This window comes from Tympanuchus pallidicinctus, unplaced genomic scaffold (genome assembly GCF_026119805.1).
Source record: "Tympanuchus pallidicinctus isolate F22 unplaced genomic scaffold, pur_lepc_1.0 scaffold22, whole genome shotgun sequence".
Lineage (NCBI taxonomy): Eukaryota > Metazoa > Chordata > Aves > Galliformes > Phasianidae > Tympanuchus > Tympanuchus pallidicinctus.
Window position 1 is genome coordinate 40,698,169 of NW_026294739.1, and position 22,247 is coordinate 40,720,415.

General features: G+C 54.7%; 3 protein-coding genes across 4 annotated transcripts; 1 reads left to right on the plus strand and 2 right to left on the minus strand.

The window, feature by feature from the left end:
- Positions 1-375: 375 nt before the first annotated feature.
- On the minus strand, positions 376-2,026 carry CTRL (chymotrypsin like). Its single transcript, XM_052686177.1, has 7 exons — positions 1,915-2,026; positions 1,695-1,798; positions 1,529-1,608; positions 1,300-1,381; positions 1,039-1,219; positions 775-908; positions 376-627 (listed from the first exon to the last, which is right to left on the minus strand). The coding sequence occupies exons 1-7, from the start codon at positions 1,964-1,966 to the stop codon at positions 466-468; spliced, it is 795 nt and encodes a 264-aa protein (XP_052542137.1). The 5' UTR covers positions 1,967-2,026; the 3' UTR covers positions 376-465.
- Positions 2,027-2,534: 508 nt separating this feature from the next.
- Positions 2,535-11,195, minus strand: EXOC3L1 (exocyst complex component 3 like 1). Of its 2 annotated transcripts, XM_052686154.1 has the most exons (13): positions 10,561-11,193; positions 9,571-9,731; positions 8,537-8,756; positions 7,631-8,291; positions 7,390-7,507; positions 7,085-7,210; positions 6,776-6,876; positions 6,314-6,424; positions 6,063-6,192; positions 4,943-5,065; positions 4,522-4,677; positions 4,157-4,281; positions 2,535-3,691 (listed from the first exon to the last, which is right to left on the minus strand). In XM_052686154.1, exons 1-13 carry the CDS (start codon positions 10,601-10,603, stop codon positions 3,505-3,507), a joined length of 2,262 nt encoding a protein of 753 aa, XP_052542114.1. In that variant the 5' UTR covers positions 10,604-11,193; the 3' UTR covers positions 2,535-3,504. The 2 variants fall into 2 exon arrangements, with proteins under 2 accessions (XP_052542114.1, XP_052542115.1); XM_052686155.1 differs by lacking the exon at positions 4,522-4,677 and having other exon boundaries at positions 10,561-11,195.
- A 138-nt stretch (positions 11,196-11,333) lies between these two features.
- On the plus strand, positions 11,334-22,241 carry E2F4 (E2F transcription factor 4). Its single transcript, XM_052686176.1, has 10 exons — positions 11,334-11,528; positions 12,815-12,924; positions 13,351-13,512; positions 13,766-13,809; positions 16,046-16,107; positions 16,446-16,731; positions 16,925-17,116; positions 17,624-17,671; positions 19,851-19,895; positions 20,183-22,241. Exons 1-10 carry the CDS (start codon positions 11,349-11,351, stop codon positions 20,296-20,298), a joined length of 1,245 nt encoding a protein of 414 aa, XP_052542136.1. The 5' UTR covers positions 11,334-11,348; the 3' UTR covers positions 20,299-22,241.
- The last annotated feature ends 6 nt before the right edge of the window (positions 22,242-22,247 follow it).

Sequence of the window (22,247 nt, forward strand, 5' to 3'; positions counted from 1 at the left end):
GCCACAGGGAAGCTGGCTAAAGCTGACAAAGTGCATGCTTGTTCCACGTGGCACGTCGTACTTCAGTACTGCCGAGCAGAGGCACAATCCAGCTATTCCTATGGGCCGCCATGCTGCCACGTGCCCTGGGGCTTTGCGACACCCTGGTCTTCCTTCTCTGTGCCACATCCCCATGCCCAGCTCTATTTCCAGCTGCCAGGAGCCAGCCCTTCATTCCCAGAACGCAGCCCTTTGCTCCCACACCATACAGGACTCATATCAGGATGCCCCTGCTCGTTTGCGTTCCCATACTGCTTTAAAGGCTGGGCAGAGACCTTTTTCAACCCCTATGCACATCCTGCGCTGCGCTGCACCACAAGAAGAAAGGAGCAGGGCTGGCCACAAGCACATGCTTTATTACTCTGCAACAAAGTGAGCCTCGCTTTGTGCTCAGCCCTGTGATGGAGCAAAGCGATCCCCACAGCTCTACCCCTGGGCCACAATTTGGTCGATCCAGTTTCGGAAGTAGCTGACGCGGGTGTAGACAGCAGGCGTGCGGACGTTGCAGTTGCTGTTTCCCCAGGAGACGATGCCAATCAGAGTCCAGACGTTCCCACTCTGGTACACGAGGGGACCCCCGGAGTCGCCCTGCGGGGACGAGAGCTGCAGTTTAGGGATGGCCCCATCCCTACCAGTCCCAGGACCTTGCTCCAAACCACCCCAGTCCCTAAGATGCTTGAGCTCAGAGTCTCCAAGTGCAACACCCCACCGTCCTCCTTGTTCCAGGCTCCTCACCTGGCAGGAAGAGGCTCCGGCCCCCCCGGCGCACAGCATGGCGCTGGTGATGCTGGAGCCCCAGTACTGCCGGCACTGGCTCTGTGAGACCAGGGGCAGAGAGACCTGCTGCAGGCGTGACGCCAGAGTGTTGGCTTTTGGAGGAGAAAAAAGCTGTGTTACTCATTCACATATGTCTCCCCATGTGCTCACCAATGGATGCAGTCATGCACTGCCACCCTCCCAGCACAGTAGGAGCCCCCCCAAGAGCTGCAGGGTACCTACAGGTGGTGCTGGTGCGTCCCCAGCCGGTGGTGACGCACTGCTGGGTGTCAGACAGAGCCAGGTTGGCAGCAGCCAGGCAGACGGAGGACACACGGGAGCCCAGCTGGGCGGCCGAGGAGAGCTTCAGCAGCGTGATGTCGTTGTTGAGGGTGTAGGCGTTCCAGTTGGGGTGCGTGACGGCCTGCCGAGGGCACAAGCACTTCGTCCTGGCCATGGGGCAGAGCTGCAGTGCCCTCCCAGAGCTACAGCCACCCCGCTCACCTTCGACACGGTCTTCACCTGGACAGACTCAGACTGGGAGTTGAGGTTGTATTCCCCAAGGACGACGACGTGGGAAGATGGGCTGCAAGACAGAGGGGTTGGGGGTCCTGCAGCACCACCGGGAGGGAGTGGAGGGCTGCTCGGTGCCCTCGAGGCTGTGCCCAGTGTGCCTCGACCCTGTGCCCATCCCCAGTGTCCCCAGTGGGGTGCGGAGGGCATCGCTCCTTACTTGAACTCGCAGTGGGCGGCTGTGACCACCCAGTTCTCGTTGATCAGAGAACCGCCGCAGAAGTGGGATCCTGAGCGGGTCTGGGAGGAAAGGAAGAGGAGGAGCTGGGGGTGGGCAGGGGGTACCCTCACAGCAGCCCATGCATGGGAATGGGACAGGGATGTACCTGCAGGGACACCTGCCAGGGCCAGGAGCCGGACACCGCGTTCTGCCCATTGATGATCCTCTCGCTGTACCGCACCGAGGGGCTGATCTGGGGCTCCCCGCAGCCTATGGAGGAGCACGGGAGAGCTCAAGGCTCGTGCCCACAGGCATCTCCTGCTCCCCGAGGACCTGCCTGCCTCCTGTGCAGGAGGACACGGACACCTGCCCAGCGTTGGGCTTACCTGAAACAGTGCTGGCCAGGGCCAGGCAGATGACTGCCCACAGGAACGCCATCCTGGGAATACATGGCAGTGCCCCAGGGCTGCTGGCTTTATAGCAGCTGGGAGCTGTGTGGCTCGTGGCCAGGCAGGGCAAGGTCCTGTCCTGTCCCAGCTGTGGGCAGTGGTCCCTCCAGGCTTGTGTGAGAGCTGTTCTTCCCCCATGCAGCAGTGATACGGTGGCCTGGCAAGGCGTTGTCCCAGCTGGATGTTCCCAGAGCCCAGGGTCACCCTAGGTACAGCCCTGTGCAGGTGAGCACATCCCAAGGCCAGGTGGGGCAGGCAGAAGCTTTCCCAGGCAGTCGGGAGCCATGGAGAGCAGGCAGCAAGCCCTAGGGAGGACAGCGGTCTTCTCCCTGAGCTCATCACCTCTGAGCCCTTCCTGCAGGTGCCTGATCCCTCTGCTCCCTAGGCCTGAGTGCTAGGGAGTAGTCTGATTTCCCCCAAATCCCCCATCACCATCCTGGGCTTACTTGAGTGCCAGGAGCCATCCCTGGAATAATGCTGAGCATGGGGATGCGTTCCCTGCTCTGTGCTCCCCGTTCCCTGCTCCCCTGAGGCACATTGGCCGGACACAGGTAAGCTATTGCAGAGCTCAGGTCTTTATTATTGGCATTGGTGCCATACAACAGCTGTGGGATCAGGCCCATCGTAAGGCAGAAAGAATGGCAGAGCATAGGATTCATCCCTTCCACTGCCCAAGGTGCCTGCAGGGCTGGCAAAACAGTGCAGGCCAGGCAGGAGGAAGTGGCAAAAGAGAGCTGTGCTGCTCCAAGGAAGCAGAGCACACAACATGCTTCAGCTCCTCACCTTCCCCTGGCATATGAGGAAAAGAGGACCAAGGGATGGAGAGCAGCAGAGGATGACTGTGCCCAGGGAGGTCTGCCCATCATGGAGAAAGCTGAGACTCCGTTCACGTTCTCCCAAGTACTGAAGTCTTGGACTTTGATGCTATTGTAAATGTTGACCAGAGAGCTTGGGCAGGTCACCAGAGCTCTGATCTGTCCCTCCATGCGAGCAGGGAGAGAGTTGGTGGCAAGAGCTCCGTGTGTTCCTTCTCCTCTCTGGTCATTAGCCATAGTGAGCCGGCTGAGATCCATGGAGGACCCAGCTGGTCCTGTAAGACCCTGTAAGCCTGGGACTAGCAGTGCTCCAGTTTTGGAGCTGTGGTGAGAAAAGAACCAACGCACAGGTCACTCTGGCTGTCTGGATGCACCAGGAATTGCTGCAGCCCCAAGAGACTTGGCTTCACACCAGCTGTAGCCCCCTGTTCTTCGCTCTGTTGATCCTCTTGTCCTCCCGGCAGCAAGCTAGACCTAAGCAGCCTTGATTTTCTCCTGAGCCAGGTCTCCTAGGTCTGCTTGGAGGGTAACAGCTCAGCAAGGCAAGCTCAGAGCAGGATGGCATGTATCCAGACTGTTCCAACACAGGGCAAGGTGTGGGGATGCCGTGCATCATCTCCGTTCTCCCCACACACCGCCTTGGAGCTGTCCTGTTTGGTCCATACATCGGTGGGGCAGGGGGAAGCAGGGCTGCAGCAGGCAGTGCGATGTCTCAGGCACACTTGGCCTTGCGCAGGCAGAAGGGCAGCTCAGGTGCAGGAACCAGGATGGTGCTGAAGATGGGCCGGTAGCCTTCGGGCAGAGGCTGGGGGTTCTGTGCCATCATTTCCAGCACCACGTGTCTCACATCTTTGGAGATGTCACCCCGGAGGTCCAGCAAAGTGGAGATGTGCTCATCGCTGGGCAGAGAGCAGGAGGTGAGCGGGGAGCAGCTGGCTCACAGTGCCATGAGCCCTGCTCACGTCCCTCAAACCTCCCATGATCCAGAGAAGCTGAGGCTGGGGAGAGCTGGAACTTCAAACCAGCTGATTTTTTTAATCGGCTTGAAAGTAACCCCATAAAACTTTTCAAGTTTTCATCTTGGCATTTCATGGGTTTTGGACAATTCTGACATTTCCAAATAGGTGATTCATGATTTCTCACCGTTTTGATGACTAAATATGGACAAGTGAGCACCACAGCAGAACTGCTTTTCCCTTTACATCTTTGTCATTGGGTTTTTGCAGGAACCCCTCAAATTTGGGTCACGGCAAAAAGAAACCTCACAAAGGAGGGAGCCCAGGTTTCTGCATGCTCTCCAGCCCAAGCCTGGCTCCACAGAGCAGTCATGCTCAGTCACAGGTGAGCAGAACTGGGCTTCCTACCTGACATCGGGGTACTTGGTGATGAAGCCCAGCACCTCCAGGCTGAGCAGCGCTGGATCTTTGATGCAGATCAGCTCCCGCAAAGCAAACACGGCCTCCAAGCTCTGCTGGCTCCTGTCCAAGCCCTGAGAAGGGGGAGTGTGACATGGGTGAGCTCCCAGCCAGTTCCCTCCCATCTTGGCCTCACAACTACCCTAAGTGTAACAGCTGTTCATGGGCTGATGCAATTCTCCATCTGCTGTGGGCTGCAGGAACAGCTCATAGCTCCTTGCGCTCACCTCGCTATGGGGCTGCCCCAGGGCTTGTGCAATGCCCCTCTCTCACGGCCCAAGCCCAACTCCCCACCACATTCAGGCATCCCTCACCAGGCTGCAGAAGAGCTCCCGGAGCTGCGTGGCGTCCTGCAGCAGGCGGTCACAGAACTGGCCCCTCTCCTCCTTGCTCTTGCACACCATCTTCTTCTGCATGAGTGCCCTCAGGTATTGGCTCGCCACCAGGAGCTCGCTCTCCATCAGCAGGAGCTGAGCAGCAGGGCAGAAGAAAGCTGTTAGCTCCGGAGGTTGGCCGTGAAGGGAAAGCAGGCAGAAAGGCATCTGAATTTGGAGCAAATCTGTGTGATGGTGCCCTGTGGGATGCTCTGGAGGATATGGGCCCTCCAGCAGATCTCTATTCCCCTCCCAGCACCCTTTGGGCTGTGTCCTGAGCCCTAGCACCGCAACCGACTGCCCAACACCCTCATCCTGCAAACCAGCAGCCCGTCAGAGGGAAGCCATGCAATAGCTGTACCGAGAAGGCGGGCTTCCTGACGTGGGAGAAGTCCTTTGTGTATTTGTCGATCACTTCACACATGCTGTTGACCAGCTGGGACCCCAAGAGCCACTTGCGTGAAGGCAGCTGCACGTAGAAGGGCTGAAACGAGCACAGGAGGAGCATCAGGTGCCCTGCACTGCATTGCTCTTGTAGCAGCTCCCAGCTGAAGAGAGGCACGGCATCCCATAGCACCTGCTCTCCTGCAGCTCACTGAAGCCTATTGCTGCCAGAGGGCCCTGCTTGGCAAAAGCCAACATAAAACAGTGATCTACATCAGGAAATGGATGGGAAACATGAGGACTGACATTCTTGGGTCTTCCTGATGCTCACAGGTCAGTGTTTTGGGACTTTACCTGACTTCGCTGTCGCTGCTGGGCACTGCACCACAGCCAGCACCTGAGCTCTGGGGCAGCAAGCTGCTCCTCACACACTTGCTTTTGGCCTGCCCTGATGCAGTTTTAATTTCTGCTCCTTTTCCTGTGTAGACATAACATGTTTTTGGCTGGGGGCTTTTCCTCCCCTGCTGTCCTTGTAGGCAGCACCTTCCTGCCTAACGGCACAGTCTCTCTGCAGTGTGGCAGTCTCCACGCTGCCTGTGAGTGTTTCACCCTTTAGCTGCTCCTTTGTTTCTATGGCATTCGCCTTCCAGCCCTAAATAGCAATGCCATTAGTTTTTCCAGATTTGTTCCAGGCTCCAGGAAAGCTAAATTTGACTATGCTGGCAGGAAACGACTGGGGCAGTCACGCATGGGTTTGTATCCTCTGCACGGATGTGCTCTCTCCTTGGTTTTGTGCCATGAAAGAGCCACAGAAAAGGAGTGCAAGGGAGCCCAGGTGGGCTGTGTCTCCCCAGCCCTGTCAGTTGGTGGGTTTGGGGCCATATGCCATGGTGATACCGGGTGGTGTTGGCAGGCTGGTGTAGATTATCAAGGTCTGGGAGCTGTGTTTGAGGGATGATAGCTGGCTGAATGCTGCTCGCTAGCACAGAGCACGTGGCCTATAAGCTAGGCAGGGATAGACAGAGTAGTAATAGTGCTGTTCTTGCTGGGGAGGGTTCTTTGCATCCCCAGCAGCCTTGGACTGTGGATAAACATACCTGTAAGTCAAGGAGCAGCTCCTCCAGCAGCAGCTGGCAGGCTTTCTTCTGCATCTTGTCCAGAGCAACCTGGAGAGATGCAGGGACTTCTCTGCAGGCAGCATTGGGGTGCAGAGAGGGGATAGAGGAACTAGGAGACAGAGAGAGAAGGGAGGGGACAGTTAGCCCAGGAAGGGCAGGAGGATGGAGAACTTGTGGCTTCCTTGTGGTGGTGGGGTTACTCTGAGAGGCAGCCATGAGGCATGCATTACCTGAGAGCCAGGTTGTTGTTGAGCATGGCCAGGAGGTAGGGAACGTAGTGCTTGGGTACGGTCCGATCCTTCTGGTGCTCCTTCCCACACTGCACAAGGACTTCCCTGAGGCTGCAACACAGCCAGTGATCCGTGATGGGCAGGCAGAGCTCCTGCCACAAAGCCCAGAGCTGGGATGCTGCTGCAGCACCTGGGGGAACATGGGCTTCCCACAAACCTCCCAGCTCACTGCTGCCAAGCTGGCAGTGGCCTGTTCTTGGGCAGCATCGGATAGCTGGGCCCACTTTGGACCCCTCAGGGGTCCAGAGCAGGGCTCAGCACCACCAGAGAGGCAACAGGGCAACAGGCCTTGGGATCTGGTGGCCCCCACGAGCTGGGACACAGCCCCATGGCAGAAAGGCTGTGCTGTGGGGACCCAGGGTCTGCAAGGATAGGCAGGGGTGGGAGGGGGGCTCCACTGACCGTCCCAGAAAAGCCTCGAGCTCCTCCAGGGCCATGTTGTAGACCTTCTGCTGCAGAGAGTCTGTGATCAAGGAGGCTACCTGGATATTCTCACTCAGCATCTGCACAAAGAAAGGAGAGTGGACGTAAGGTCAGGGGCCATGATGCCTTTTGGGGTGCTCTCAGCACGGCCTGCCCCAAGCTGCACTGCAGAGAACATTGAACACAAGAGAAGAGGGGAGCCACAATGAGAACAACGCGGCCCTGAACAAGCAACCAAAGCAGCAGGGGCAAAAGTGCCTGGGCTCGACCACAGTGCTGGGCACCCACCTGCACGACAATGACAGGCAGGGCAGACTGGAAGAAGCCCTGATGGTCCATCTCAGGTTCCTCTTCTCTGAACCACTCCTTGAACTCCACCTCCAGGGTCCTCTGCATCCACTCGATCACGCTCGCCTGTGGGATGGATACCCACCACAGCCAGTCCCAAAGTCAGCTACCAACACCCCCAGAACCAACACGCAGCCCAGCAGTGAGCCCCAGCCTCATGCCACGGGCTCCTGCCGCTGTCAGAGCAGGTGGCTGCATGGTGGCCATGCCTGAGAACCTGCACACATGCTACCCTGCTTGCTCACCTTGACTTTCTCCACGTATTTCCTCTCTGTCTGATCCACAAGCTCAGGGGAGATCAGGGGTCCCAGAGAAGAAACATCCACTTCTGGGAGGAGGTCAGGGTGACCCATCACCTCCGGGCTGGAGGGCAAAGGTGGGACAGGGCTTTGTTTGCCTGCAGTTTCTACATCTGCCCTCCCCGTGGTCCCCAGAGGCTGCGTGTTGGTGACAGCCTGGTTCCCTGCCTGCGAGGCAGGTGCTGACCTGGGGTACATGCGAAGCACCCACTCGAGGAGGAGGAAGAGTGCCTGTTTGTCCAGGTCCTCTCGGAGGATGTCCTGGAGGTGGCTACTGAGGGCCCGGTGGTACGTGGCAGTGCAGACACTGAGGATGTTGTAGTGTGCTGGGACACACTGGACCATCAGGTCCTTCACCACACGCAGCTCGGACACGATGTCCCTCTGCAGTGCAGCGAGGTGCCTGGCCAGCCCCGGACCTTCAGCATCCATACGGATGGCATTAAAATGAGCTGCTGTGATGGTCTCCTGGAGAACATGGTAAAACTTCTGCCTCCAGCCCTTTGGGCGGCCAGGGGGCAGGAAGGTGGCATCCAGGAGTAGAGTGTCATCTATTTTCTCCTCCCGCTCAATGATCCTGATGGCGGTGACAAAGAGAACTGGGTCTTCCCGCACCAGCTGCAGGCTGCTGCTCACGATGCTCCACAGCTGCTTGGCCAGGCTCTCGTTGAGCTCTTGCAGACAGCTGAAGTAGGACAACACAGTTGCCTGGGCACTGGAGAGCCCACGAAGGTGCAGCTGGGAAAGGATGTCATCTCGGAGGTGCTCCATCATCATGAGCTCTGCGTGGGCCTCCAGGAGATGCTGCCCACGGAGCAGCTTCAGGGCATGGGAAAAAACCTCGTGGACTGTGGGAGGAGAGACGCCAGGATTGAGCACAGAGTGTGGGCACAGGTTAGAGGGAGATGACGAGGGGAAGGTGCTCCTGGGAGGACAGTGCTGGGAGGCAGGGGCATCCACAGACTTTCCAGGCTTTTCCAACTGGCAAAGCCTGCACAACCTGCTCTGACTTTGCCACCAGCCCCGAGCAGGGCCCAGGGTTGGACTAGTGAACTTCCAGCCTAACTCCATATGGACTGGGCCAGTGCCCTACCTGAGAAGAGCTGGGGCAGCACCTGGACCACCGAGGCCAGCTGCATGTGCTCTGCCATCAGCGCCCGCATCTGCTGGAGGTCCTGGAAGCGGTCTGCGCAGTCGAGCAGGGCCCACCTCGCTGCCCCCATGTCCTGGCACACGCTCTGCACCTCCTGGACCGCTGACCGCAGTTGCTCCAGTCCAGTGCTCACCCCCTCCAGGTAAGACTGCACAGTTGACTGAGGAGCAAAAGAGGACAGAGGGGCAGCAGAGAAGCTCTTGAAGGCTTGCACTGTTTGCCCCCGGCCCTCTCAGGACACTCTTGCATGCCCTTTCCCAGCCCCAGAAGCTCAGATTTGCCTCTGCCACTATGCTGTCCCCACTCACTATGATCCCAAGTACACACAGCATCAAGACAGCTGCTCCAGCAGCAGGAATGGCCAGTTTCACCCCTTCAGAGTGCGCTGTGTCACAGTTTACCATGACTGTTTGTGAGGTTTGGGGTGCCCAATGGCTACTATGCATGAGGTGAGAGAAGGGAGGGCATCCCTTTGGGGTTACCAAGGCAGCAGGGTGAGCAGTAACTAGATATCTCCTTTCAGTTTTAAAACCATTTCCAAAATCAGAATAATCAGACTGCTCAGGTTATGCAGAAAGGGTTCACAGTGTCACCCTGATCAAGGAGGTGTGTGCATCCCTTATCTATGTGTGCAGAAATACTGCTTCTCCTGTGTGGGCTCCGCAGGGATGGGGCTGCCTCCTCCCAGCCATGGGGAAGGGGATGGGATCACGATGGGGAGCACCGTGTCCCACACGTGGGATGTGCTGAACTCCCTTAGTGCATTGTTCTACAGGACAGACAGAGGCAGAGGAGGCTCATTTTGAGTGGGGCAGGGATGGTACCAAATCCTAATGAACTAAATCTAAACAACTTGGCTCCCACCAAGGACGAGATTTTTCCCAGAAGTGGAAAAAATGACGATTCCACACAGAATACCCTGGGGAGGTGTGAAGCTGTGAGCACCCATTGGGTGGGACATGACAAACACCCACCTTCAGCCGGGTCTGGATGGAGCTGTTCCTCTGTGTCTCTCTGTTTCGGTAGTGCCCGAGCCCCTCCAGTTTCTCAGGCCGATAGAACACCCCTGAAGCCCATTTCAGAGCAGCTCCTCTCGCTAACTTCTCAGCCTTTTCCACCTCTGGCCACTCCTCATCTGGGGATGAAGCCAGAGGTTAATGAGCAAAACGAAGCCTCTCCTTGCAGGGCAGGAAAGGCCCCTGAGGCCAGAAACAGGAAACCATTGTGAGCGGATGTTCAAGCACACACAGATATGGGAAACTGGACTCCTTGCAAGGCTGCAAGGAGACATCCTGGGAGGGCTCCCTGACATTCCACAGCCATGGATGGGGCCACGCAGTGGACAGCAGGCTGCCCTGAGGAGCTGTCATCGAACCCACCAGCTCGGGGTGCCACCCTGAGGTGACCCAGCATGACAAGGACAGGTTGCCCAAAGGGGTCTCGTGCCACCTGGGCAGGCAGTGAGTCAGCAGGTGGCACAAAGAGCTGGCACTGCCTGTCCATGTGGCACTCCTGGAGGCAGTGGTGGCTCTGCTGTGCTGATAGAAGCAGACCCAGGCTCCTGGCCTCCTCAGTGTTCCAAAGGCACCTGATGGGCTGCGTGGGGCTGTCTTCACAAAGAGTCCAAACAAAAGTGTCCAAAACCACATCAAGGGCTGAGGGCTGTGACCCAGCCCATCTCCAGGGCTCGATTCACTATTCATCGTTTCCCCCCCTCTCCAGAACTAGGGCTCCCTGTACCCCCCCAGGAATGCCACCCTGTCCCCAGCCGAGCACCCCTGCAAGGACACCGCTGGGGCTGGGGCTTCCAAGGAAGAGCAGCGCATCCCTGGAGGGTGGGGAGCTCCGAGGCTGCAGCGTAGGGAGAAGGTGGCAAAGCAGGGACTGGGGGATCGTGAGGAGCACGGAGCGGCAGCCCTCCTCCCCTGCCCAGCACCAGGGGGGTGCTGCATCGTCCCCGTTACCTGTAGGGCTCGCGCAGCGCTCGTCCTTTGCCGACATGCCCATGGTCTCACCGCCGCTGTACGCACACGAGCGGGGCTGGGCCGACAGGAGGAAGCCGACGGCCGTTTCCTCCGGCACACGACGATCCTCAGGGGCTCATTGTGTTCCCGAGGACGCGCTCAGGATGTCGGGGCCGGAGGGGGAGCAGGGAAAGGAGGACGGACGTAAAGAACAGCCACAAGGCACGCGGCCCCCTACGGTGCAGGGAGGGCCCTGAGTGCCCCCCGTGACTGCTGGGTGCCCAGGGGTTCTGCTTTGTGCTGGAGCTGAGCTTCCCCGACGCTTTGTCTGAGGTGTGAGCTCACCACGAGGCGCAGCGGGGGTTTGGTGCGTTCACGAGGTATGGGAAGGTGGCCGGGTGATGGCTTGGAAGGCTTGGGGGCACGAGTTGACCATGGCAGCCTTAGTTAACGAGGAACGGGTATTCCTGGGGCCACCGACCACCTTCTCAGGGTTACGGTGAGGTGGTGCATGGGGCGCTCGAGCATCCCTCGCCCGGAGAAGCGGTGGGCTCATGCATCGCACACCGCCCCAATTCCGCCCTGCAGCCCTCGGAGGGGAATGAAGGCACCATCCAGAGGCTCGCAGCAGCCCACAAAGGGACCGGGAATCCCGGAGCAAAAGCCGCCCAGCCCCGCTTTGCCCCCCTTCCTCCCCCACGTGGCCTCCCGCCCCACACCGGAAGTTCCCGTCATGCTCCTCGAACCGGAAGCGGAAGCGCGGCGGGCCCGGAGCCGGCGGCGGGCAGATGGCGGAGTGCGGGCCGCAACCCCCCGGGGCTGGAGGCGGCGGAGGAGGAGGAGGCGGAGGCGGTGGGAGCGGAGGTGCCGGGGCGCCCAGCCGGCACGAGAAGAGCCTGGGGCTGCTCACCACCAAGTTCGTGTCGCTGTTGCAGGAGGCCAAGGACGGCGTGCTGGACCTGAAGCTGGTGCGGGGCTGCTGGAGGCTGGGGAGGCCCGGCCGGGGGCACTGCTGTGTGAGGGGGGAGAGTAGGGGGGGCGGGCCGCACGCTGGGGCTGCTCTTGTGCCACCACCCTGCTGCTGCTGCTGCACGTCCCGTGCTCTGTGTCTGTCTGCTCGTGTGGCCCGTCGGTTCTTTTCCCGTCACACAACGCAGCCTTCTGCACCGTGCCCTCCGAGCAGAAGGAAGGCTGCCGTGGGCTGCTCCACTTCTGGCACAGGTTGTCTGTTTAGGCTGTGGGGGAGCGTTGGGTGAATTTGCCTTGCTCTTTTTCGAGACCTCCGTGACGGAGGAACTCTGCCTGTGTGGTATGCACAGCACTTTAAAGCTAAGCCTTTTCTACATGTGAAACTCCACTGCGGTTTTTAGAAACCACTCTAAGGTGGATGTGTGTGTGAGCAGCAGAGAGCGTGCTGAAAGCGGAAAGCCTGGGGCAGTCCCCTGGCTGCTGAATGCTGTCCTTTCCTGTGCCAAACTGCTGTCTCCTTGGATTTGGGCAGAAGAGCAGCATTCCCTAAGCTGTCAGTTCAGTGAGGGTCGTGTTTGTTAGTGTAATTTGTGAGGGGTCACCATAGTCCTGGAGTATGAAAGGAGAAAGTCATTTCTGCACTGTCCTCTGTGTGACACCACTATACGACTGGCATCAGTTAAACTCTTGCTAGTGCTACACTGCCATCTGGAAACAATATCAGCACTACCTGGTGCCTCCTGAATGTGAAGGGAGGGTCCTTCAAAGGGTCAGAATCACAGGATTGTAGGGGGCTTCTGGAGTTTGTGTAGTCCATCCCCCCTGCTGAAGCAAGTCCCTGGATTAGAATGCACACAAAGGCATCCAGGTGGGTTCTGAATACCTCCAGAGAAGGAAACACACCTCAGCCTTTTGGGCAGCCCGTTCCAGTGCTCTGTCCTTGCACCCACGCTTACTGTCCTCCTTGTAGCCATTTCCAGAGGGCTCTGCCTCCTGACATTGTGTCTGTTCTCTATGAGGTGGCATCAGGTTTGGATATAAAAGGCCTTTTGAATGTTAGCTTTGTTAAAGTGTTGTCAGTCAGCCCTTTACATTCAGATTCCCATCTCCCCTTATTTTGGAGGAGCACTGAACATTGAGGCTGGCAGGCTTGTAGCCCTGCCTTGCTGCTGAGGAGCAGTGTGGGGTGGTGAGCAGACAGCTTGGTCAGGAATTAATCTGGCAGGCAGGAAAGAGAGAAACATGACTGAGAGTTTAGAGTTTAAGTGTCTGACTTCTCTTGCAGGCTGCAGACACCTTGGCAGTGCGACAGAAACGACGAATCTATGATATCACAAATGTCCTGGAAGGGATTGGGCTGATTGAGAAGAAATCAAAGAACAGTATCCAGTGGAAGTGAGTGACAGAGAAGGTTTAAAGTCATTCATGGGTCCCTTCTGGTCCAAGGTCCTGTCTTCTGGGTGCCTTTCTGCTGATTTCACAGTGGCCTGTGCTGATGGTAGTGATGAGGAATGCTGAAGTATGTATGGCACATCACTTGTCCAGCAGAGCTGGTATTTTGGTGCAAACTATTTCCATGTCTTTAGTTAGAAAAGATACCTTTCATGGTGCTGGAGGTGGGGGAGAGCCCTGCTGGGCTGCGGGGTGTAGGAGGATGCACTGAGTGGTGCTGTGCTGGAAGATGGTGTGGGGCTGCAGGTGAGATTCTCTGGCCTTGATGTGTGATGGAGGGGGCAGGAGGGGAGGTGGCAGCTCTCAGAGACTGGATCTTTTTGGTTGCTCTGTTAGCTGATGCATGTCACTGCTGTTTGCTCTGCACAGGGGGGTGGGTCCTGGCTGCAACACACGTGAGATTGCTCACAAACTCATTGAGCTGAAGGCAGACATAGAGGACCTGGAGCAGCAGGAGCAGGAGCTGGAGAAGCAGAAGATGTGGGTTCAGCAGAGCATCAAAAATGTCACAGAAGACGTGCAGAACAACTGATATCCTTTTGTCAGCTGGATTTTGTTAGTCTCAGGGCTGGAAGGCAGGAGCTGGGGCTGGGCTGGCAGTGCTCTGCTGGGGGCACCTCATGTTGCTGGAGGTCGTGCCCCCTCTGGAAGCAAAGGAGCACTGCCCAGTGTAGGAAATAGCTTCCTTTGCAGCATTTCTTGTGTTCAGAAAGGAAGGAAACTCCAGGTGCCCTTTGAGTTCTGTCTTCACAGGACTGCAGCCTTTCTCCTTGACCTTCCAAACGCTAGCTTATGTGACACATGAAGATATCTGCAAGTGCTTCACAGGTGAGGAAATGGTGCTGCGTCACAAAGATGTAATACTGCAGTCCTGTCAGCCTATCCCAGCTGCTTTTCTTTCTCCAAGAAAGAGGAGGCAGCACATCCAGGCTTAGGCCTGAGCATGGGCTGCCCAGTAAGCATTGTGGAAGCTATGGTTCAAGCTTTGCTGCCATCCTTTGGTTTGGGAACCACTGAATTGCAGCTTTGTTGTCACCAGAAGAGGTGAGGGAGCAGGAGGTGTCCTCATCCTGTTGCAGTGTTAGCTGCAGGGCCAGAAACATCCCGTGTGCAGTGTGGCAGCCTTCTCAGCTGTAGCAGTGTGGATTCAGAGCTGCTTTCTGCTTCAGTGAATGCCTGTCCTCTCCTGACCCTCCACAACCTACATCTGCTTGCTTGCCTCAGACAGTTCAAGGTGGAAGCTGCTTATCCTGCCCAGCCAGCTGTGCAGACCCTTGTCTGACTGCTCACCTCTTCCAAGCTGTCTCCTTACCCTGCACTGCATCAGTTTTTCCATGTCCCATCTTTCCTTTCTTGCACTGTCCTTGTTCACCAGACTTTATCCTGCTCGAGTTCCTGCTGCTGATTCATGTGCACCAGCCCTTGCTTTACTGTTTCTTCTGGTTTAAGGGCGTGCTTCTTGGGGGCAGGGGTGGTTTTCAGTTTGACAGTGCTTGGGGCCAGATAGTTCATAACAGCCTGCAGGAGCTTCCTGGAGACCAGCAGACAGATTATTGCTTGGTTGACTGAGCATTTTGCATTTTTATTGCACCTGTTTTTTCTGAAAGAGTTTGCATCTGAATTCAGACTGCACCAAAAAGCACAGAGAAGATGAGAGCTTAGCGAGGACAAGTCTGAAATCCTTGGGAACAGAAGCCTGAGCCCTGTTTTCCCTTTGTTTGGTGTGTGCCCAGTTTTGCTGCATGAATATTCCTTACACAGAGTGTCTGACTCCCCCTCCTGCCAAGTCTGAGCCTTGCAGAGGTTCTGTGTCAGAGCTCTTGTGTTGGAAGGCTGAATTTTAGCCCCTTTTTTATTCTTGCTGACTGTGATCAAAGACATTTTCTCCAAGTGAGTCAGGACTTGAAGCTTTGCTTGCTTGCACTCTTGTCAAATACGAATTCTTTATCTGAATTTAAAATAAATGAGAATATTTAGTTCTTAGTGACTGGGAAACGTAATTTTGCCTTCTGTTGTGATATGCTTTGTGCTTGCAGAATCAAAAAGGAAGTGGAAACACTCTGTGCACTGATTGTTTTGTGAAAATATTTGGGACTCAGCTATCAGGAGAGATAGAAGGGCAGTGCCTGTGCTGTAGAGGCGTTCGGGTCTCAAAGCTTGAGCTTTCTTTGGGCTCTGCTGTGCCTTTTCAACGTCTTTTAACAATACTTTCCTTAAGGACAGATTTGTTAAAGAAATCCCATCTTATTCACAAATCTTGTACTTCTAATCCCTGCACTTTTGCTGATCTGACAGCCTGTCTGAAATGGAAGGATGTGCTCTTCTGCTGTCTGCTCTGTGGGTCTTAGAGAAGATTATGAATGGAGCTTCATGCAGGATATTGGTGAAGTGTGTGCAAAAGCCACACCGAGCATTCACACTGAAAGCTGCTGTCTGCTTGGTCTTAATGTGCCTGATGTTCACAGCACTGGCATTTCCCCGTTCACATTTCTCATGCTAAATGTAAACCTGGATGCAGAATGGAAGCTGCTCATCTGGCAGTGCTGTGTTCTGAAGGAGCTGCAGGACTTGGAAAGGAGATGATGCTGTCAGCCTGGCTCCTCGTGTCTCTATGCAGAGGCCAACACAGCCAGCACCAGGCAACTCTTGCTGATAGAGGCAGGGGAGCATTGCTTTCAGGTGCTGGTACACGTGAGGCTGCTGTGCTGTTAGCTGTCTGCTGTGTGCTGAGGGCAGCTCTTCCAGCCGTGTGCTGTTCTGTTCACAATTCAGATTGGGGAAAATGATGAGTGAGTCCTGTGAAGGAATTTGCTGGAAAAAAAAACACACCAAACCTTGATTTTTTTTTTTCTGAAGGGTTGCTTGGAAAGTTTTCCAGGTTCTTTATGCCCTCAGGGTTGGTACATTCAGAGCTTACATGCCTTGCAGCTGGAGTGGGTGTCAATGGCAATCCTCCAAGGGAGAGAAAGCTGGGTGGACTTTGGGAAGTGCAGGAGATGAGGGGCTCTCTGTCAGCATGGGAACAGCCTGTGCCCTCTGAGTGCTGACCAGTCTGTTTCCACAGGAGACACCCTCCTTGCCATTCGAGCCCCATCAGGCACACGCCTCGAGGTTCCCATCCCTGAGGTGAGTGATAACTGCATGGATAGAGAGCAGCTGCGTGCTGTGTGTGTGTTGGGGGGTGCTGCTGGATCGAGCAGGCTGAGAGATGGAAAGGAGTCGGTGGTCGTGGTTTTGGTGGAGCTGGAGGAACCGTCAGCTCAAGGATGGCTCCAACTATCAAATAGCTGCCAAGAAGCTGACATTTGGAAGTGCTCCAGTAAGTGCAGGAGCTCCAGAGAGAGCTGTTGAGAGGTGAATTGTCTTGACCTGCCTGGACAGCACGTCTTGCCACTGGGAAACTCCTCTTCTGTTTGGAAAGAGCTCTTCATGTACGTCTGTGTTTTGCTTCTGACTTTCCTCAGGGCCCGAGTAGGCAGAAGAAATACCAGATCCATCTGAAGAGCACCAGTGGTCCAATTGATGTTCTCTTAGTAAACAAGGACGCTTGGAGCTCTCCTCCAGTAGTGCTACCCGTCCCACCCCCTGAAGACCTCATCCAGTGCCAGGCAGTAGCACCCTCAAAACCACAGATCCCGCCGCTCGCCCACTTCCAAGAGGCATCTGTTCCCAGCAGCACCCAGCCCTCAACGCCAACACCTTCCAGCACTCAGGATCACAGCCCTCCTGAGCAGAAAGACACGAGCACAGGTGAGAGGGACGTTGCAGAGAGCAGAAATGGGGTGGTTGCTCTTCAACAGGGCAACGTGCACCTGGGCACACGGCGCTGTCAGCTCCTGGCCAAGGGAACACCTGTGTGTTTGCTGCACCAAACCTTAGCTTTCATCTTAGTGGGACTGGGTGTGCTGATGGAAATCCTGTGTGTGTCTGTGGCTCCTTCCAGAATGCAGCATCTCAGTGGTGGAGTCCAAGAGCAGCAGTGACCTCGACCCCCTCAGCAACGTGTCTGCACCCAGCAGCCAGACAGCCAGGCTGGACACACAGCTGCTGCAGTCCTCTGCCTCTCTGGACAGCAGCTCTGTCCTACCCAGCCCCTCTGCCTCCTTTGAGCCAATCAAACCTGATCCTGCAGGAAGTGAGTATGCACCTGGTTTGTCTGCCTCTCCAGCTTGTGCCACTGGGGGTGAGGGGGTGGCTGCTGGCCCCAGGGAATCGAGCTGAGCTCTGCTCTGCCTCTGCTGTCAGCCAGATCCATCAGGAGTGAACAGGCATTTCCTTGGGGGAGGGAGCCACGGCTGTGTGAGGGTGCTGGGGGACCTGGCGTGGAGGTGACATGTCATGTCTGGTGCCACACCACTGCCTGTGATGGCAGTACTAGAAAAGCCACAAGAGATGCTCACGTGATATCTGTGCTGTTCTAGGTGGGATCGTTCCCCTTCAGCCCCTTTTGTAGTGCGAGGTCTGAGTTTTGAGACTGTGAAGTCTTCACTAGCAGCACTCTTGTTACTTGTTAGATTATTAGGAGAGTCCTAGCCTTTGTTTTTCTCCTTTACTCAGAAGTACTTTATCAAGGCAGTGGGTGATAAAGCTGTAAAGATGCTTCATTTAACAACGTAAATCATTTGGTTTGTTATATTCACAGTGCTGGAGCTTCCCAAAGAGCTGTCAGAGATGTTTGATCCAACGAGAGGTACGTTCACAGCCTGAGCACAGCCTCATTCTGCACCAGTCCACCCACAGTTTGTGTGAAGTTTACTCATGTCTCTTAATGTCTGTTTTATTCACTCCCTATTGGATTATTTTGCAGATGTGTTTTTGTAAGGTGCTTATGGTAGCTGCTAGCTCTCTCCTTGTAGCTGGGCACTCTTTTTTTCTGTCTTCATATTACCAGCAATGTTTCTGTTCAAGTTTCCCATACAGCATACAGATGAGAGCTTTTCAGGCCCCGTGCCAGCACTAATCTGTGTTCTGCCTTCCCACACTCCTCTCCCAACTTGCCTGCACCATCTACAGCTACCAGCAAAATCCCTGTTAGTCTCGTTTCGACTGTAGCCTGCCCAAGGCTGATCCAAGCAAATAATCTGAGGAGATCATCTGCTGTCCTTGAAATACCCCTAGTGGTTTTAGGACTGCAGCTGGGGAGGGGATGCTGTTACTTGTGTCAGTTCTGCCTCTGTCCAAGCTAAGTTTGACTGCTGCTACCTAATGATGGGCTTTGGGCTAAGGGCAGAAGAGGTGCAAGGTGGCAGAATTTGATCTAACATAAGCCTAAACTGGGAAGCATATATCTGCATGTGCACACCTGGATTCCAGTCTTTCCTTTCAGTGCTGTTGTAATTCTTCCTGGCCTCGGAGCCTGGCAGAGCTGAGTGCACACAAGCACTTTGTGGTGGTGACAGAACGTGTCACAGTTGTTCCTCAGAGTCCCTGGTTCTTTGTGAAAGTAAATCTTTTGCTTTAAAAACCCCACAGCCCTAAATGTCACAGTCAACCTGGAGAACACCATTCCTCTGTGCTCAGCCCAGCACCAGGGAATCCACTGCTGTAGACCGTGAGGTCTTGGTAATGACTGAACAGGTCTGAAGAGCAAAGCTTGTTCTTTGTGGGGTGGAACATAAGGTGCTGCAGGGTGCAAACCTGTGGAGAAGGTACAGCTTAACCCAAACTAATTGCTATGAGACTCTGTGGACACTACTGTGAAGGAGAAGTTTGCTATCTGCAGTAATGCATGCTGTTTCATGGATATTCCTCCTGGTTTGGAGGAGTGAAGTTCAGATCCAGGAGCGAAGGTGTAAAGGACCTTGCTTGTTTTACCCTCATCTACTGAAGAAGGTCTAAAAATACAGATTCTGTATTTTACTGCTGTTTATTTTAGCTAGTATCATTCCTCTCTGGTTACTTCTAGTTGAAATCCTCTCATCTCACAGCGTGGAACTAGGCAGGTAGGTTCCTGTCCTCCAGGAAATGGCCCGCAGTGAATCAGCATCTTGAAGATGGGCTCATCTGAGTTCCTTTTGTGAAAGATCACTTCACCCTGGCCAGGCTGATTGAGATTGTCACTATTTAACTTGGTGAAGTGGGAGAGGGATTCTGAATGTTGTATCCAAACACTTAGCTTCTGAAAGGGAAAAGATCTGTTTGCACATGCTTGGCCTGGCTGCTTGCCTGCCAACCTTTCAAGTGTTTTGTGGCTCTGCTAGCCAAGATCAACATCACTGGAGGAAGGAATGACATTTTGGAGATAATTTTTGTTTATAGCGTTGTGTGGGCAGTAGAGTAGAGAGCAGTTAATGGCCCATTAGGGAAGGATATGCAGAGCTCAGATGTTTGCTGGAGGGCAACCAGCCAACCTACCGTGGCATATCACAGCTGTGGAGTGAAGGGATCCAATTAGGAGGGACAAATCTGGAGGAAACTGGAGACATTGATTAGTTTTGCTGCTTCTGGAACAGCTCGTCTCTCTTTTTTTTCCTCCCCACTCTAGCAAAGCCAGCATGTGTAATTGAGGAGTGCATCAGGCTTTACCACCTCAATTTCAGATGCGTGTGGGAGAGTTTCCCTTGGGACTGCAGCTAGCACACCACTGCAGGGATCACCCTTCAGGTGAAAGCACCGGGCTTGTGGCTGAGCTAAGCTGGAAGGAACCTCCTGTAGAATCTGTTGGTGCTGCCTGCATGGCCCAGCACGTGTGGTTCCTCTGCCCAGGGCAGGAGGCTGAGCTTCCTGCTGACTCTGCCTGCACTCACCTCGCCTTAGTCCAAAAAGGGCTGGCATGGAGAGGATCAGAAAAACTGGGAAGGGTGGTGAAACTACGCACACACAGAGCTGAAGTCAGAGTGCATTGCTTACTGTGTTTGTCTCTTCCCTAGAATGCATGAACTCTGAGCTGCTGGAGGAGCTGATGTCATCTGAAGGTGAGTCTCAAGAGTTTTCCCCTCATGGTGCGGCCTGTCTGAGGGAGAAAACCAGTCCTGTGTGCCTTTGTACAGGTGACAGCCTTGTGTTCACAGCCTTGCCCTCATGGTTCTGGGCTCAGGGCATGGTTCTCACTGTTAGGCCAGGCTGTGAGTGATGCACGAGGAGCAGATGAGCCTCTTCAGTGCTGCAAGGCTGATGAGAAGCAATCTCAAAGATCCCACGGCTCCGGGCTGGCTGTGGGAGTGCTGAGCCTTGTAACCAACTGCTGGCTTTTCTCTCCTAGTGTTTGCTCCCTTGCTCCGCCTCTCCCCCCCTCCTGGAGATCACGACTACATCTACAACCTGGATGAGAGCGAAGGCGTCTGCGACCTCTTCGACGTGCCTGTCCTTAACCTCTGACTCCTCAGCGTGGCTGTGAGCCTCGCACACACAGACCCTTTTGTAACTCTTTGGAAAGCATCTATTTTTGGATTCCTTTTGTGCTAGAGCTCGACGAGTGAGCGAATCAGAGATACTCTCCTATGAACTCAGAACCAAGAGATGTGGACTCGGGGGCCGGGAGCCTCCCCGTCACTTCTTTCTCCTCCTGTCTCTCCCGTGCAAGGACTGAGCTTGCCTCGCTGCGTCTCCCTCTCCACTGGATTCTGGGCATCGCTTCAGAGGGTCTGTGATTTGTTCAGTTTGCCCGGGTGCCTCTCCAAGCTTCCTCAAATCTGCATGCCTTGGTTTTCCTGCACTCCTAGAGGCACTTTGCACCTCCTAGGTACCAGCTGCTACATGGAGCCCTGATAGCACGGTCGGTTCACAAGCCCGGAGGTAGTTAGTTTCAATGGGGGTGGTTATATCCTAGAATGACATCAACAAAAAGCAAACCAACGGCACCAAAAGGTCCATTTGTTCCAGTGACTCCAATCCAAGCTAGTTTGTTTGACAAGACAAAGCACTTTTCTCTGTTGGCTGCCCCTCCCAGTAGGACGGTAGCTGAGCTGAGAGTTTCCCTGCTGTGCTTCAGCAGGAATGCCTGGTTCTGCCGTGGTGGTTGCTCACCTGATGCACAGCCCAACGGCTGTGCTGTTCCTACAGGGCTGAAGAAGGGTGCCAGTATTAATGTTTTCTTCTCATGAGTTGCTTGAAAGGTTAAGACTGATCCAGCTGGTGCCTTTAAGGTATTCCAAGTACATCAGACGCCGCTCGCATTACATCTAGCTATTCTCCAGCATTGCACTTGAGCCTTCAACTGTTGTAAAGGCGACCAAGCAGGAATGATTCAGCAGTACTTTGCCACGACGAGTTTCACAAGTGTTGTCAAAATAGTGTTTTGTTCCCCCCCCTGTTTTTTTTCCTCCTTAGCATGTGCTCAGGGTCGGCCTTCCTATGGATATGAATTTGCTCTGGTGTTCATACTGTGCTCCCTGAGCCTGTAGGCAGTTTGCTGCACAGCACAATGCCTTTCTGTATCTTTTTGGTCATGAGATTGCTCTTTAATGGAAGGTCTGTTGAGGTGGCTTTGGAGTGTTTTATTTTTCTTTCTTTCTTTTTGATGAGCAGCCATGGAGCCCCATGCATTTCTTTTCTTTTTTTGCTGTTGTTGGAGTAAAAAGCCCCCCTGGATTTGTTGTACTTTTTAAACCCCAACGTTGCTTTTGGGTCAGATTCGACTGTCAGTTTTGCACATCTTCCTGCCAGCCCAGCAGTCGCTGCCGTCCCACGGAGCCTTTCCTGCTCTGCAAACTGCCATAGGGGAAGGCCAGCTTCTCACAGCCAGCACCAGCAGTGATGGATACGGGACGTACTCAGTGCTTGGCAGCTGCAGAGGTGAGGCTGTATGCTCGATTCCTTTCTTTCCAAAGCATCTCCTGGTGTTGTTTTGTTCTCTGTGGGGCTCCTCCAGCAGACCTGCTCCTTTCTGCGCCGTGGGATGCAGCAGCACCCCGTAGGAAAAGCGCAGTGAATCCGATAGGAATGGACGACCTGGAATCCTTTCTGGCTGATGGCAGCGGGCAGCACAGTGGGTGAGATGGGGACGTGTGGGTGCTGAGCGTGGAGCCCACGTGCTGTCCAGCAGCCTGCCTTCCCTCTGTCGCTCCCAACCTTCGCTCCCTCGACGCGTGAACGATCGCCACTGCTTTGGAGAAAAAGAAAAAGAAAAAAAAAAGGAAAAAAAAAATGTAGAGAAGATTAACAGATGAACTTTGATTCCTATATAAAGATTATTTTTATACTTTTGTTGGTTTTTTGTTTTTTTCGGGTTTTTTTTTGGTTGTTGTTTTTTTTTTTTGCAAAGGAAAATTGCTTGTAATATTTGTACAGTTGTTGAGTGAATAAATGAACCCTTTCCAGAGGCTGCG

Excerpts from the sequence above, each read along its gene's own strand:
- CTRL (XM_052686177.1), bottom strand. The coding sequence starts at position 1,966 with ATGGCGTTCCTGTGGGCAGTCATCTGCCTGGCCCTGGCCAGCACTGTT. Across the intron at positions 1,609-1,694 it reads CCTGGCAGGTGTCCCTGCAG|ACCCGCTCAGGATCCCACTT; the intron begins GTACATCCCTGT and ends CTTTCCTCCCAG. Across the intron at positions 1,382-1,528 it reads GCCGCCCACTGCGAGTTCAA|CCCATCTTCCCACGTCGTCG; the intron begins GTAAGGAGCGAT and ends TCTGTCTTGCAG.
- EXOC3L1 (XM_052686154.1), bottom strand. The coding sequence starts at position 10,603 with ATGGGCATGTCGGCAAAGGACGAGCGCTGCGCGAGCCCTACAG. Across the intron at positions 8,292-8,536 it reads GCTGCCCCAGCTCTTCTCAG|TCCACGAGGTTTTTTCCCAT; the intron begins GTAGGGCACTGG and ends CTCCTCCCACAG. Across the intron at positions 6,877-7,084 it reads TGCCTGTCATTGTCGTGCAG|ATGCTGAGTGAGAATATCCA; the intron begins GTGGGTGCCCAG and ends TTCTTTGTGCAG.
- E2F4 (XM_052686176.1), top strand. The coding sequence starts at position 11,349 with ATGGCGGAGTGCGGGCCGCAACCCCCCGGGGCTGGAGGCGGCGGAGGA. Across the intron at positions 13,513-13,765 it reads GAAGACGTGCAGAACAACTG|GCTAGCTTATGTGACACATG; the intron begins ATATCCTTTTGT and ends GACCTTCCAAAC. Across the intron at positions 19,896-20,182 it reads GGAGCTGATGTCATCTGAAG|TGTTTGCTCCCTTGCTCCGC; the intron begins GTGAGTCTCAAG and ends TTTCTCTCCTAG.